This window comes from Choloepus didactylus, chromosome 2 (assembly GCF_015220235.1).
Source record: "Choloepus didactylus isolate mChoDid1 chromosome 2, mChoDid1.pri, whole genome shotgun sequence".
Taxonomy (NCBI): Eukaryota; Metazoa; Chordata; class Mammalia; order Pilosa; family Megalonychidae; genus Choloepus; species Choloepus didactylus.
This window is the reverse complement of record NC_051308.1, coordinates 207,088,551-207,106,011: the sequence shown is the minus strand read 5'-3', so window position 1 is coordinate 207,106,011 and position 17,461 is coordinate 207,088,551. Positions and strand designations below refer to the sequence as shown.

The 17,461-nt window shown below is 37.5% G+C and overlaps 1 protein-coding gene across 4 annotated transcripts in view; it reads right to left on the bottom strand.

The window, feature by feature from the left end:
- Positions 1-17,461, bottom strand: part of FOXJ3 (forkhead box J3) — a 212,635-nt gene that overhangs the window by 146,639 nt on the left and 48,535 nt on the right. For 3 of the 4 annotated variants that reach the window (XM_037827526.1, XM_037827525.1, XM_037827528.1), the window contains one exon: positions 4,097-4,421. In XM_037827526.1, coding sequence (XP_037683454.1) covers positions 4,097-4,421 — 325 coding nt within the window. Of the gene's footprint in view, positions 1-4,096; positions 4,534-17,461 lie in introns of all 4 variants that reach the window. The other variant, XM_037827527.1, reaches the window with a different exon arrangement.

Below are 17,461 nucleotides of genomic sequence, written 5' to 3'. Positions count from 1 at the left end.
TTCCTAGCCACCATTTCTTTCCATCACCAAATCAGTTTATCAAAATCTCCTAGCATTCCCTCTTTCCAAATCTCGATAAAAGGAATCTACTAAACAGTATAGCCTAGTAGTAAAGCCAAAAAACACAGCCTAGATGGATCAATACAACTTGCTTAGAACGAGTTCATTCGTGGGTCAATTTTTATTATGTTACTTCCTCCACTGAATTATTCTGTTAGAGTGGACTCTTATTCTAAGTACACTGTTAACAATAACTTCTTATAGTGAGTCAGCCAATTAAGAAATAGCTTACCTTGGCAAATTCAAATCAATAAACATTTATGAAGTGCTTGCAAAATTCTAGGCCCTTACCACTAATGTGAACATTGAAAAATGTAAAATAAATGGTTTATAATGTAGAATGTAGGGAAACTAGTGATAGAGAACAATTAAGGAAGGGGGAACAATAACCCAATAAGAACAAATAAGCTATCGTGGGTAAATTTAACGTTCTGGGAATGCCCAAGAATGACCATGGTTTGTTAATTTCTGATGGGTATGGTAGGAACAAGTTCACAGAAATGTTGCTATATTAGGTTATTTTCTTGGGGTAGAGCAGGAACATGTTGGAAGTAAACTAGTTATTTTAGGTTAGTTGTCTTTTTCTTACTCCTTTGTTACGGTTTGTTTGAAATGTTTTTTTATTGTATTTTTAAAATTTTTTTTTTGAGGTAGTTAATTTTTAAAACAAGAGTTAATTAAAAAAAAATGAAAAAAATTATACAGAGCCCCCTTGAGGAGCTGGAGAAGAATGCAGGGGTGTTGGGCTTCCCCACCTTGATGGTTGCTGATATGCTCACAAACACAGGGGACTGGTGGTTTGATGGGTTGAGCCCTCCACCACAGAACTTGCCCTTGGCAAGACTGTTGCTACAAAGAAGAGGCCAGGCCTGCCTAGAATTGTGCCTAAGAGCCTCCTCCCGAATGCCTCTTTGTTGCTCAGATGCGGCCCTCTCACTCTAGCTAAGCCAACTTGGCAGGTGAAATCACTGCCCTCCCCCACTAAGTGGGATCTGACACCCAGGGGAGTGAATCTCCCTGGCAACATGGAATATGATTCCTGGGGAGGAATCTAGACTCAGCACCATGGGATGGAGAACATCTTCTTGACCAAAAGGGGATGTGAAACGAAATGAAATAAGCTTCAGTGGCAGAGAGATTCCAAAAGGAACCAAGAGGTCACTCTGGTGGGCACTCTTACACACAATACAGACAACCCTTTTTAGGTTCTAATGAACTGGAACAGCTAGCAGTAAATACCTGAAACTATCAAACTACAAACCAGAACCCATGAATCCTGAAGACAATATGTAGCTTATGAGAGGCGACAATGCGACTGGGAAAGCCATATGGACTACAGTCCCCTTTGTCTGGTATATGGATGGATGAGTAGAAAAAAGGGGGAGTGGGGAACCAAGTGTCCTTTTTTACTTTAATTATTCTTTTTCAGTTTAATTTTTATGCTTATTATTTTTGTGTGTGTGATAATGAAAAATGTCAAAAATTAATTTTGTTGATGAAAGCACAACTATATAATGGTACTGTGAACAACCGAATGCATGCTTTGTATGACTGCACAGTATGTGAACATATCTCAATAAAAATGAATTTTAAAAAAGAAGGAAAAAAGTGCTACATGGCATATATTCATAATTTTCAATAAATTCAACAATAACTAAAAAAAAAAAAAAAAAAATTCTAGGCCCTGTAATAGTGGTTAATAATATGAGCTTTGAAATATGACAAAACCTGGTACAAATCTTGGCTCTATCACTCTCCAGCTGAGAGACTGGAAAGTTACTTAACTTCTCTTCTACAGTGCCTGGCTCATAGAAATTAATAAAAACAGCAATCATTTGAGGATCTGTTGTTACAGAAACAAAGACCTATTAAACAAGATCTCTGGACAAAATCTGGAAACATGAAAGAGATTAATTCTATAGGGAAAAGAGAGGTAACATATAAGCCATAAGAATGAATAAAATAATGCAACTTATCTCTTTCTCAAAATGAGAAAACTTCAAGGAAAAATAAGAGAAACATAAAAGAAAGAAGTCAAAGTGTTTATTTCCTTGGGCCAGCTAGTAGGCTAAAAAGAGTAGAAGAAAGAGCATATGAAATAGCAGAAAATAAAAGCAGAAAAGAAGACTGGGACTACAATTCATGCTTTATTCAAACCACAATTACTGAAGCTTACTAAGTGGAAGCACTGCGCTAGGGCATAGAATTGAGGAAGAGATTTAGTCATTAAGGTACACCTTTCCCTAAAACACCTGACTACTGGGATAGTGTGTGGCACATCACTGGTGCAAAATAAATCAGTGTCTTTAATAAATCTAGTCAAATGAAAAAGAAAGCAGGAAGATTTGGGAAAAACTGAAGAGCAGCTACCAACTAGTGGCAGAACTAAAGCCCTGTAAACTTCCTCTCTTCCTCCCTTCCCTGAGCACGCGCATGCACATGCACACACACACATCCAACATAGCACAGAATTGGGTAATTCCTATATAAGAATATGAATATATTTGCAAAAACAAAAGAAAGTTAGCTGAATTATTTGTTGTATAATACAAATTAGCTGAGCAAGTAATTTGATGGTACAGCAAAAACTTAGATGAGGAATCAGGGCTCCTCGAAGAAGTAGTTGGGAAGGGAAGGTACAAGGAGAGCCTGGGACATCTTATGGAACCAGAAAGTAAGAAAGTGCTAAACAAAAACAAAAGCAAACAAACAAAAACCTAAAGAGTCAAGGTTGTAACAACATGAACGACAAAATAAGCAGTAGTGGATTACAACCAGAGAGTCCATGCTATTATAAATAAATGACTGAACAGATAAATATAAAGAGAAGGGACAACTTTTCCTTACAGAAAAATTCCAATTAATAAATGTAGAAGAAATGACAGAAAAGAAAAAATCACCATTAGAAGACACAGTAAAACCTGCTGCAGTTAAGATCTGCCACTGAGTGCTAAAATTAAAGGACAAAAGTTTAAGGAAAAACAGAGTATTAGTAAGCCCTCAAAATATCTCCCCAGAAAACATTTATTATTTACAAAGCGATAAACAGTAACTTTACAGTGGAGAAATCTGGAAGACACCACTTTAACCAAGGAAGCAAGGCTAATATTACCAGATCTGCAGAGAAGGGTATATCACCCTTGCAGCATTCTTCCCAAATAATCTAATCATGAGAAAACCTATGAGAGACTCAAACTGAGGGACACTCTATAAAATACTTGGCGGATACCTTTCAAAAATGTCAAGATCATGAAAGACAAGAAAATATTGAGGAACTGTTACAAATTATAGGAGACTAAGGAGACTTGCAAATAAATGCAATGTGGAATCTTAGATTGGATCCCTGAAACATAAAAGACTTTAGCGGAAAAACTGATGAAATCTGAATGAATTCTTTAATTTACTTAGTAGTTAATCAGTATTATTTAGTTAATAGTATTATACCAACATTCATTTCTTAGTTTTGATAACTATATTACAATTATATAAGATGTTTACATTAGAGAAGTGGATGAAGGATATATCCTTCTATATAAAGAAACCTTTGTACTCTTATTGCAACTCTTCTGTAAATCCAAAAGCCTTTCAAAATAAAAAGTTTAAAAAAAAAAAAAAAAAACCTTGATGATGAAGACAGTAATAACTACAATACACTATGTTGTAGATCTTTTTTACCTTAGACTCACTATCAACTTACCTGAACTGTGGATATCAGTGTTGTCCAGTGAATGCTATCTATATTAATTATGCTTTTATTTTATGCTATGTCAGTCATATAATAAAGCTCTAACAAACTAACATTTTACCAAAAATAGTTATTCACCTGAAAAAAAAACATTTAATTTCCTTTTCTAACATCCTAAAAATGACTAATAATCAGAATTTCATCTTCAAGTAGATGAGCTTCCAAAACTGAAGACTGTCTATCAGGCATTTCTTTTGCATGAATTTTAGGGGGTCATACAAACAAGGAATTACAGAAACCAATATTGCTATTCTTACTGCAAAAAAACAATAATTTAAATAAAATCCTTACCTTCCAACCACTGCCAGCCTCTCTATAATATGGGAAGTTATCACAAATCCACTGGTAAATCTCACTTAGAGTCATTTTCTTTTTGGGTGAGCTATTAATTGCAAAAGTAATGAGGCTGGCATAACTGTATGGAGGTTTCCCATCTTTGTGCTGTTGGACTTCCTCCTGGTCCAGGGTTGTATTTGGGTCAAGGAGTGCATTCTTCTTGGAAATCCCTGTTCCATGTGCATTTTGTGCAGCATCAGATTTTTGGATGGCTGCTCTCATGGTGAGCTGTGGTAACCAGTCCATAGATGTTAAGCTGCTCTCCAGTTCAGATGTCATCCTGAAGGTAAATAGACTCCTTAGTCAATATCAATGAAAGAACCCCTGCTTCTCAAAATATCCAATATGCACAAATCTAGGAGTTCCAAAGTGAGGGAAAGCCTGAGTTAAATCTGGAGGAAAAAGATTGAGTATGTTAACGACCAAACCAAAAATTTAAGGGATCAACATTTCCCATCTTTTTTCTTAAATTTTTCCTCTCTAAAACATAACAAACTTGGTTTTAAAATATTTAAGATACAGAACAATATACCTACATAAAGTTATTCTGATACTAATCACCCCCCCCCCCAAAAAAAAAAAAAAACAAAAAAAAGACGGTCTGCCTTTTCAAATAGCACAACAAGAATCTTGGTATGAAAGACCCAGTTTGCAGCCTAGTTCTTTACATGAGCCCTTTAAAAACTTAAGACTGTCTATCAGGCATTTCTTTTGCACGAATATTAGGGGAGTCATACAAACGAGGAAAACCAAAAGTAAGGTGGAGGCAAGAGGTCAGGGAAGAAATTGAGAAATAAGCACAAGTGTTTGCATGAAAGAAAAAAGGTAAGAGTTGAGCAGGTGGGAGGTAGAAAGAGTAAAGCAACTCAGACAAGAACAGCAAGCAGACAAGCTAGCTGGGGGAGTAGATAGAAAAGAGGAATGCAAAGTCAAGGACACTGATAAACAAGAGAAAAGGAGGAGAAGCAGTACCAGGCAATTATTTGTTAAAAACAAGTCAAGGAATAAGTTTAAGAAACTAAAGATTTGGGAGTACAGGAAATAAGAGACTAAATCACATAAACGGATGCCAAGAAAAAAAGCATTAAAATTTTGAGGACAGGCTTAGGCAAACTTCTGGTGATCTGGATTCTGTAACGTATTTCTCTCTAAGCCTGAAAAATTAATAGAAGGAAGGGGGGAAGGGAGGGAGGGAGATGTGGAAGGAAGGGAGGAAGGAAAGAAAGAAGGGAGGGAGGGAGGGAGGGAGAAAGGAAAGAAAGAAGGAAGGAAAGAAAGAAAAAATGCCACATTAATGTATATTCTGGAGAAGGGAGGAAGCAGCACTAAACAGTGAAGATAAGAAAATAGAAATGAAGCTTGACATTTCACAGAATTGCTAATTTCCAGGAGAGTATAAACCCTTCAAACTGCAATCAAAGAAGCAGGAAAGTGACCCTGAAAATGAAGAAGCATAAAGACTTCTTAGTGACAAAAATAAAGAAAGAAAACAAAATAAGAAACTTGAAGTCCCTCAGTCAAAAAGAAAAAAAATCTGGCTAAGAAAATCCCATAATATATGCCCCTCATCCCAATGAGGATGGCTGTTGCTAAAAAGCAAACCTGAGGTACGTGTTTAGAATCAGAACTGCTAGGAGGCAATAAGGAATAGGCAAAAAAACACAGACTTTTTGGAGTTAGGCAGACCGGAGTTCAAATACTGATTCTACCAGTTACTAGTTATGGCACTGTGAAAATGTTATTTAATATCTATAAATCCCAGCTTTCTCATCTGTAAAAAGAGACAGTAGTACCTTCAGTTAAAATATTACTTTGAGAATTAAATGTGATAACATGTGCACAGAAATAAGCATTCAATAAATGTTGGTCAATAATAGAAACTCTAGGAGTATCTTGGGAGGATACTAACATACTATAAAGTAAACCCAGACAAGGCAATAGCAATTATAAACCAAGAGACCGCCATTAGGATTCTATCTGCACTGCCAGAAAATAGTCCTGGTATCTGGTTTTTGTTTTTTGTTTTCCAGATATACTGATCCAAGGTTTCACCTGTCTCATTTTCTCAAATTCTCCCCATCTCTACAGTACACATTTCTCTGAAACCTAAACTTTAAATTTCTCTATACAACACCTTCAGAGATCCAAAAAAAAGACATCCTGCTCTATGATCTAAGGCAGAAACACTTGTTCCCAGCAAGAAGTAAATTATTAGAAAGTGTGGAAAAAGAAAACAGGATAGTTTAGAGATCAGAGAATGTTAGCAGAGTGGATAAAGTACCCTAGAGAGGAGAAACTAATCCAATGAATCTAAAGATAAAAAAACTGAGGTTCGCTGAAATTAAAAAGGCTTGCCCAAATTCACACAGGTAGTTAAGAGCAGAAATGAAACCAGCGCCCACATCTCCTAATGTCAAATCCAGTAGTTTTTCTACCATACTTCAACTATACAATGAGGGATAAAATAGTACCTACCTCACTGATATAAAATACTCAGAATAGTGCCTGGCAAATAGTTAAGTAGTCAATAAATGTTAGCTGCTGTTGGTGGTGATATTAGTTACTTCCATTATTATTCACTTTTCATTCAATAAACATTGGCTATAATTATATCATGCTGTCATTCTACTTGCCTCAACCAAGCCTCTACTGAGTAGCTTTATTTTGTTCAAATTCCCAAAGCAGCCAGTTACATGCACTTTTAAAGTTAATATAAAAGTACATTCCAAACTGGAATATAATTGATATTGCAGATGCCTCCTATTGAGAGCCATCTTTTCCTTCTGTTCCTTTCCACAAGTGCCAATAATTGAAACTTTATGATAGTCTCAGTAATGTTAACATACAATAAGTAGGTATTTAATACATATCATAACATTTAACAAGAATTCATAATTATACATGTGTACAGGGCTATGCTAGTTTAAGAGAGATTCCCACTCCTCTCACATTAAGCAAGTATGATAAAATCCCTGTCCTCCAGGAATGTACAGTTCAATTAGGAAGATGAGACACAAGAAAAGAGCTGAATAGAAGTGCAAGGATGGACTCAGGGTGCTGTGAAGGTTCAGAAAAGGGGGAGGACAATATGGACTAGAGCCTTAAGGAACAGAGAAAGGAGAACAGAACTACAGCTGAGTCTTGAAGAAAGTTAAGATCTAAATAGCCTGGAAAGAAAAGGTCCCTAGTATTTCAAAGATGCTCTAACTAAAAATTTGAAGCCAGTCATAAGCATGCCTCTCTCTTATTCCATTGTTGTGCTTATATTCATCAGTTCTGCTAGAACAGATTTTAGTACACTATAAAATAGTCTAAAATCTAAACTCTAAAAAAAGAGGGGCTTTTTTTTTGTTTGCAATTTATTAAATTTTATATATTCTTGACCTTAAGGTAAAAAGCATTTCCACTGTTGGTGCTTAGGCTGAAGGCTGCAGTGGTTTTCCACTAAGTGTTGAGAACACAAGAGATGACCAATAGATTTAGCCAGATCACCAATAACTTTAGAAAGAAACCTATTTTTGGAATGGTGATGACAGAAACTCACCTGTGTAAGAAAACAGATGGTGGTATATTTAAAAATTGCATGGAAGGGAAAGAAGATGGAGGTACAGAGAGGAGTGGAAACTAGTTTGTCCCCCTGAAACAACTGACAGACAACCAGGAACAACTAGTAAATAATCTGGAATAACTGCAGGGGGACAAACGTGACCGTCCACTCATCATACACCAATTTGAATTGGGAGGAATGCTTGAGATCACAGCATAAAATCTGTAAGTAAAAACTGCGGATCCAAGCTGGGAGCCCCCTCTCCCCCCAAGCCCAAACTGCAAAGCCTTGCAGTGCTAGAGAGCAGCACTCTCCAAGCAAGTGAATACAGCTCAGCTGAGCTCCAACTAGGGTTTTAATTAACAAATGTGGACTGCTCAATAGAAGCTACAAATCCCCAACAAGCAGACAGGCTTCTGGTGACGACTGACCCTGGAGAGCCAGAGGGTGGTCGTGAACTGGCTCTTAAGGGGGATTTCTGTCCGTTTGTTTGACTCAGTGGAGAAAGCCTCAGCCATTTTCAGTTCCCAGCACTCTGACCCAGCCAAGAGTGGAGATAGCACAGGCAGAGAAACTATTCAAATGCCAACGACCTCTCCCTAGGGAGGGTATCTTACCTAAGAGGAAAAACATGGGGCCCAGCTCTACTACCTGCCCTCCATTCAGACCTGGACCCCAGAGCCTGGGGGAAAAGAGACACAGACCACACCTCCTTACACCAGTCCAGAGCTACAAGCTGACAGGCGCCACCTGCTGGGCAGAAAAGCACAGTGACTTGAGGCCTCACAGGGTGCATCAATCTTCTAAGACACCTTCAGGGAAACCAGATACTATTCCCTCCTTCCAAGACCTGAGCCAATTTTGGTCTGGGAAAACCTGATTGGGGTAACCAAAGAAACCAGATGCCTAGATAACGGAAAACTACAACCTACACAAAGAAAAACGAAGTTATGGTCCAGTCAAAGGAACAAACTTACACTTCAACTGAGATACAGAAATTTACACAACTAACACTAAATCAATTCAAAAAGTTTAGGGAAGATATGGCGAAAGAGCTGAAGCATATAACGAAAACACTGGTCGTACATAAGGTAGAAATCAAAAGTTCGAAAAAACAACTGGCAGAATCTATGGAAATGAAAGGCACAACACAAGAGATGAAAAGACACAATGAAAACATACAACAACAGATCTCAAGAGGCAAAAGAAAACACTCAAGAACTGGAGAACAAGGCACCTGAAAGCCTACACACAAAAGAACAGACAGAGAAAAGAATGGAAAAATAGGAGCAATGTCTCTGGGAACTTAAGGACAAAACAAAATGCAGGAATGTATGTGTCATTGGTGTCCCAGAGGAAGAGAAGGGAAAAGGGGCAGAAGCAATAATAGAGGAAATAATCAACGAAAATTTCCCATCTCTTATGAAAGACATAAAATTATAGATCCAAGAAGCGCAGCATACCCCAAACAGAATAGATCTGAATAGGCCTACACCAAGACACCTAATAATCAGATTATCAAATATCAAGGATAAAGAGAGAATCCTGAAAGCAGCAAGAGAAAAGCTATCCATCAAATACAAAGGAAGCATGATATGACTATGTGTGGATTTCTCATTAGAAACCATGGAGGCAAGAAGGAAGTGGGGTGATATATTTAAGATACTGAAAGAGAAAAACCACCAACCAAGAATCCAATATCCAGCAAAACCGTCCTTCAAATATGAGGGAGAACTTAACATATTCTCTGACAAACAGACAATGACAGAGTTTGTGAACAAGATACATGCTCTACAAGAAACACTAAAGGAAGCAATGCAGACAGAAAGGAAAAAACAAAGAGTGAAACGTTTGGAAAACAATTTTGGAAGATAGTAGCACAGCAATGTAAGTACACTGAACAAATATGACTACGAGTATGGTTGAAAGAGGAAGGTTAGGAGCATACGGGACACCAGAACAAAAGACAAAAGATAGAGACTAACTATATAACTCAGTGCTCAACGATTGTAATAAAAGGTACAAACATGACATGAGGTAGAACAAATGAATGTCAACACTGCAAGGTGTTAAAAGTAGGGTGGGATTGAAAAGAAAATACAATCGATGCAAACTAGAGACTATAGTTAACAGAAACATTGTATTATGCTTCCTTTACTATAACAAAGACAATATGCCAAAGCTAAATGCATATTGGGGGGCGGGGGAGGGGAATAGGGGAAGGGTATGGGACCCCTGGCACTGGTGATGTTGTCTGACTCTTTATTCTACTTTAGTTTAATGCTATCTTTCCTTTTGTTGCTTTCTAGCTGTCAGGTTTTTTTTTTCCCTCTCCCTCTTGCTTTCTTTTTTCTTTTTCTTTTGTCCCTCTGCCTTCTTTGACTCTTCCTCCTCCTTTGTGGAAGAAATGGCGATGTCCTTATATAGATAGTGGCGATGGTGCTGAATACCTAAATATGTGATTATACAGGAAACCAACGATTATTTACTTAGGATGGAATGTATGCTGTATGGAAAAAACCGTCTTAAAAAAAATGGGTTGATGAAGAAACCTGAGGGCACTATATTGAGTGAAATAAGACAGACACATAAGGACGAATATTGCAGGGTCTCACTGATATGAACTAATTATAATATGTAAACTCACAGACATGAAATGTAAGTTACCAGGAAATAGAACGAGGCTAAAGAATGGGGAGTGGTTGCTTATTATGAGCAGAATGTTCAACTAGGGTGAATTTAAACATTTGGAAAGGGACGGGGTGATGACAGCATGTTGTGAGAATAACTAACAGTGCTGAATGGTGTGTGAAGTGGTGGAAAGGGTAAGCTCAGAGTCACATATGTCACCAAAAGGAAAGCTGGAGGTTAAAAGATGGGAACGTATAAAACAGTGAATCTTGTGGTGGACAATGTACATGATTAACTGTACAAATATTAGAAATCTCTCTCATGAACTAGAACAAATGTATGACACTATCACTAGAAGTTAATAATAGAGGGGCATATAGGAAAAAGATATATATAGATATATATATGTCAAACTATATACTACAGTAAGTAGTATTTTAACATTCTTTCTTCACCAGTAACAAATGTACTATACCAAAACTATGAATCAATAATGGAGGGGGGTGTGGTAAGGGGTATGGGAGGATTGGGTTTCCTTTTTTTGTCTTTATTTCTTTTCTTGAATGATGAAAAATGTTCTAAAAATTGAAAAAAAAATTGTGGCGATGGATGCACAGCTGTATGATGGTAACATGGGCAACTGACTACACTTTGGATCTTTGGATAATTGTATGGTTTGTGAACAATCTCAATTAAAAAAAAAAAACAATTGCATGGAAGGCTCTGAGGAATCTGGCTAAGGAATCTGGTTAAGAAATGTCAGGCCCTCATTACCTCACCTTACTCGAACAGCTTCCTAGCTGGCATCCTGGACTATTTCTCACTAACCTTCCCTCCAACCACCTCCAGTCTATTCGTACATTCCAAGAGAAACCTACCAGCACTGCTTTTTCTATCAAGCCAAAAAACTTTCAACGGCTCCTATCTCTTAGTAAACCAAATCTAATCTCTTCATTTTTAACTACTTTGGCTTTCATTCATCTTTCATTACTCTTTCTTCTTGGAGTTTGACATCTAACATGCTGCTTCACTGTCATTCCCTAACAGCATCATATGACTAAGTGTTCTACACAGGGCACCTTCTCCCCCAATTAAAATTCAAGTGTTTTTAGGATAGAGACCAGTACCTAAGACCATGCCAGGTAAAAGTTGTCTGAAATAAAACACAGTATCTGGATAAGGAGTAAGCGTCATCCTTTCTGTAACCCCCTTCCTTCTCACTCTGCCTTCTCACTTTGGCTGCCTTCTATTTTTTTTTTTTTCCCAAGATTCTTATCAAATATCTCCCCTTCCAGAAAGCTTGGTCAATCCTTTCTTCCCATCCTCTGTCTCCTAAACTGAATAAGATCCTGCTTCTATAGTAGAGTACAAATAACCCTATCATAGGTACTTATACAGAATTGTAATTATCTTTATATCACTCTCCCAATAGACTATGAGTTCCTTGAAAGAAAGAACTTTCTTGTTCTTTTCTGTCTCCCCAATGTCTAGCACATAGTAGGTGAAGAGTCAATAAATGGTGGCTAGCTCTGTCCCTTTCAAGAGGGTGGAGTGAGATGCTTCAGGGCTCCTCCACAGAGAAGCTTTGAACAACCAGCAAGAACTAACAGGAACATCTTTCTCGGGGCTCCAGAAAACAGTTAAAGAACTGCAGTAACAGGGCAAGCCAACAAACTGAGAAAAAGGCAACTTAAAATCAGTAGGATCTCCTGATGCCCTGGCTGGCTCCTCCTCTATCCCCTCATTATCTTGGAACAGAGCCAGCCCACACTCTCAGAGGGATCCAGACAGAACAGAGTAACCCTCAAGCACATACTGGGAGCATATATGTCTAACCTCATCTGTCTGGTAGTGGCCTGAGGGACTTGCCACCTGAGAACCTGCCCTGTGTGTGTAGAAAGCAGCTCATGGAAATCTTGACAGCAGTCAAGTAGTACTGCATGGGGCAAGGGACTGCTGGCTGTAGAACATACAGGGTGGAGCCCAGGCCACGAGGAAACTGTTTCATAGGGAAGAGGGCACATCCTTATCCATGTAAATGGGGAAATTCCTAGGGCCACACACACATGCCCAAGACAAGACACATGTGCAGAAAGGATCAGGGAGGCCCTGTGTTTTGGCCTGGAGGCACTCTCCAACTTCATTTTATGGATAAGCCCAGGGGAGAACACTCATACAGGTCAATCTGCAAAGACTGGGAAAGGCAAGTAGGTAGAGGTAGATAAACAGGTAGGTATGTACCATATGTGTCATGTGTGTTTGTGTGTGTGTGACTGATTGATTTGTTTGTTTGTTTGTTACCCCTAGCAAGGAAAGCTCTGTCATAATACTAGCGGGATACAAGCTTAAAAGAAAAGAAGAGTCTAAATTCCAGCGATAACACATTAAAATATCAAATGGTCCCGGAGGTTTTAACAAAAGATGACAAAACAGACAGAGAAACAGGAAATGATGGCCCAGGAAAGGAGACAATTAAAGCATTAAAAACCATCAGTGAGGAGGACCATACCTGAGACATTCCAAAGACTTTCTTAAAATGGTCCAAAATATGCTTAAACAGCTAAAGGAAAACATGGACAAAGAACTAAAGGAAATTAGGAAAATTACAGATGAGCACAAACAGAATATCAACATAGAGATGGAAATTAAAAAGGAACCAAAGAGAGCCGAAACCACAGTAACAAAAATTAAAAATTCCCTAAAGGAGTTCAACAGCAGATTGGAGCTAGCAGAAGAAAGAATCATTGGACAAATTTGAAGATAGTAAGAAAACTGAAATTATTCAGTCTGAAGAACAGAAGAAAGAAAGAATAAAGAAAAGTGAACAAAGCCTGAAGAACCTGTGAACACCATCAAGCAAATCAATATATACACTGTGGGAGTCCCAGAAGGAGAAGAAAGGGGCAGAGAGAATATTCAAAGAAATAATGGTTGAAATTTTTCCAAATTTAATAAAAGAATAAGTATACATTCAAGACACTCAATGAACTCCAAAGAGAATAAACCCATATAAACTCATGCTGTAGTACATTATAATCAAAATGCTGAATGCCAAAGATTTAAAGAGAGAATTCCAATAACGAGAAAAGCAACATGTCACGTACAAGGGAGCCTCAATAAGATTAAGTGCTGATTTCTCATCAGAAACCATGGAAGCAAGAAGGCAGTGGGATGACAAATTTAAAGTGCTGAAGGCAAAAGATTGCCAACCATGAATTCTATATTGTCAAGCTGTCTTTCAAAAATGAGGAAGAGACTAAGACATTCCTAGATAAAAATCTGAGGAGTTGTCACCATTAGACCGGCCTCTGCAAGAGATGCTAAAGACAGTTCTACAGGTTGAAAGGAAAGGACAATAGACAATAGATCAAAGCTGTCTAAAGAAAAAAGATCTCCAGTAGTGAGGGTAACAACATGGGGAAATAAAAATGCCAGTACTATTTTATTTTTGATTTATAACTTCACTTTTTACTTCCTACAGGATCTAAAAGGCATATACATAAAATGTAACAATAAATAAATGGTTTTGGACTCATAATGTATAAACATGCAATGCATGGCAAGAACTACATTAAGGTGGGGAATGGAGGGGTACAGAAACAGTCTGTATATGCTACTGAAGTTAAGTTGGTATCAAAGCAAACAAGATTGTTATAGATTTAGGATGTTAAATTTAAGCCCCTTGATAACTACAAAGAAAATACTGGAGCATATGTAAGCTCATAGAGACAGAAATTAGAGCCCACGTTGCCAGGGGCAGAGGACAAGGGTATTGGGAAGTTAATGCATACTGGGTGTAGGGTTCTGTTTGGGGAGATGAGAAAGTTTTAGTAATGGAATGTAGTGAGGGTACCACAATATTGTGAATGCAATTAATCCCAATGAATGGTACACTTGAGAGTGGATGAAATGGAAAAGTTTATGTAATACATATGTTCCCACAATTAAAAAAGAAAAAGAAAGAGCAAATACAGAGACAATGACAAATAAATGGAAGACAAAATCTTGGATGGGACCTGGTAAAGGAGGAGAAAAGACTCAAAAGGGACATTACTGCAACAGATGAATGGAATATGGACTATAAGTTTTATATCAATGTTAAGCATCTTAAACTTTGTAACTGCAATTAAGGTGTTTACATAAGTGAATATCCTTGTTCTTGAGAAATGGACATGGCAGTATTACGTATTCAAGAAGCAAGATGTCTATTACCTACATTCAAGTGTTCAGAAAATGGATTGGTAGGTAGATGGATGGATGGACAGACAGAATCATACAGCAAGTGTGGCAAAATGTTAAAACTGCTGGATCTGAGTATCTGGGGAGAGAGGACTCAGTAACATGGACTTAAGGATAATTTATGAGTTGGGAAAAAAAGAATGATTCAGAATACAAAGTCAAAGGTAGCAATTCACAGGAGCAGAGATGGCAGAGAAAAACTGGAAGATGGAAGCAATGACAAAAAGAATATAATTTTATCTGTGGAAGGAAGGAAGAAGCAGCTGCATGGAGAAGAACTTATATCTGTTTGGGAAAGTAAAGAAGCAGCTCTTCATTTCATGAAGAAATTTTTCTGCATAAAATCACAAGGCAAAGAGCATCAAGGCAAAACAACTCAATCTAAGTCATGATGGGGCAGGGGTGGGGTATAGGGTAGAAAAGTTTGGGAGTTCTAATTCCACTTTATGAAACACTGGCACTGGTGTGATCCCAAATATGCTTTTTAGCTACTTTAGCACACCGCTTGGCCTTCCTCTGCAACTTTCCTATCCCAGAGACTGGCAAAGGTTTACTGAGAAAATTTCAAGTTTCAACAGTATCAAAAAGTAGGAAAATGGTTAAAGAGATAGTTGGATCCCTAAAAGAGGAAGACAGCAAGGAAAATAAATGGAGTAAGAATAATTAGGGTGATGATGTTGTGACCCAGATATTCCTGAATCCTCCCACTCCATTCCTAGCATTTTATCTTAAGTCTTGGGGCATGTGAAAACTTGAGCAACGGAGAACTCAGAAGAAATCCTCATAATTACCTCAGCAGTGATTCTTAGATGCGTCTGATAACATGCATCTCTGGGGGGCAATATGTGCTGTATCACTTCTGTTGTAGCATCTCAGCACTCAAGGCACCAGAAGCAGAGGAAAACAGCCCCCAATATTACTCAGGATGGCAATGCACATTTTGCTCTTTCTGTTCTCTGGAATGCAGGTACAATAGATGGGATCATAAGAAGCCATCTGGAGTCATAAGGTGTTCTTGAGAATGGAAGCTACACACTAAGGATATAGGAGCAGAAAAAGAAGTAATCTAGGTGTATGATGAGTTCGTGAAGTTGCCATTCCACCTCACCTTCCAAATATTGCCTACCTTCCAGATGTCTTATGCATTTCTACTATAGAAGTGTCTTTAACAGCAGGCGAATTCAATTCCTAATCAATGCAGAATTTGGGACATGGAAGTAGAGTGGTACAATAAAAGAATCTAAAATAAGATACTCACTTAAAAGGGGAGTTGATGAGACAAATATTAAGAACTCTGATATGCACCAGAGTTGGAAAGCTGGTGATATTATTAAAGAGTGACAAAAGATTTGATCAAACTGTTATCTGCAAAACGTGGAAGGCAAACCATATGCCAACTGAGCCTACAGCAAAAAGAAATGGTAGGAAAAATTTAGAATGTTGTCCTGTGCTGACTCCTTGCCACTTAAAGCAAAGTCGTAAGAGAGAAATGAACTCCAATTAGAGTTGCAAGCCAAGTTAGAGAAAATACAGACTTGCTAAGGGAGGTACTCTGCCTATGGTCTGCAATTTAAATTTAAGCTAAGTATAACTTTTGTAAAGAATTTAAAATTTTGAAGCCTTGCAAGAGATTAAACTCTGAACTGTCTCCCTTGGTGAAGGGGCAAGTGAGTTCTATATATAGGAAAAAAAGAATGTACATACAGGTTTGGGAAACCAAAGGAGCAGAATGTAGCAGAAACCTAAAAAGAAAATAATCTACTACAAATAGAGTTTACATTTGTTCCACATCAATTGAAAAACAAAATAAAATTTAAAAAAAAAAACACTAAAACTTTCTAAATGAAGCAAAAATTTAAGCCACTTCCAAGCAAAAATAGTTGTTGTTAGCTTTTTTCCAAATAGTTATATATCAGCAAAACCAAAGTTTCTACTCCTAGTTCAATTTCAGCAAAATAACACAGTCAATGACCTACATACATCACAAGAGGTATGATTCAGTGATTAAGAACACAGGCTCTGGAGTGAGACTATCTGGATTGGAATTCCAGCTCTTCTACTTTAAGCTATGTGAACCTAAGTAAATTAACCTCTTTATGCCATAGTTTCCCCATTTGTAAGACGGAGATAAAAATAGTACCCACTCTAAAGGGCTGCTGGGAGGATTAAATAGTTAATACAAACAAAACATGCAGAACCATTTCTGGCACATAGTAAGTATTCAATAAATGTTAGCTATTAACATTATTGTCAAATTCATACTCTTCAGGATTTTCTAAATTTTAAGTGATTGTCATTCTTACTTAGTTTTATTACATTTTCTGCTTACATGCCCTATATCACATAATCATCATTTAGCAAGCTCAATGGAAATAAGCCCTCCTATTAAATTATTCACCCTAAAGAAGGTACCTAGAAAGGATTGTTTTTTTTGCTTACAGATTGCATGTGAGGACTGAGAACACACTTTTCCCATAGAAATATTTTATGATGATGATTTCTGAAGCAGCTCACAAGATTCTATTTATTCCATAAAAGTGTTGTAAAAGCCCATAGTTCTAAAAGTATAAAAGCCCCAGTTAAATATATCTAGTAGCAGAGAGACAAAGGTGTAACAAAGAAAAGAAAGAAGTTTTTCCATTTTCCTGGTGCAAAGCCTGCTTGCTCCTAACAAAATTTCAATTCAGTTTATATCTGGCATACTTCTATCTTCCACAAATTTCCCATGCCCTCTCACATTGCCCTAAGCCTATAATACTGGTGCCCAATATTAGTGTTATAAACTTCAAAATTAATTACTTGCTTTCCCTCTCTAATAAAAACTCCCATCTTTTCTAGGCAGTTGATCTCTGCTGTTTAGGAGGAAAATGGGTGACATTAAACTAATCTCCATTAAGTAATGA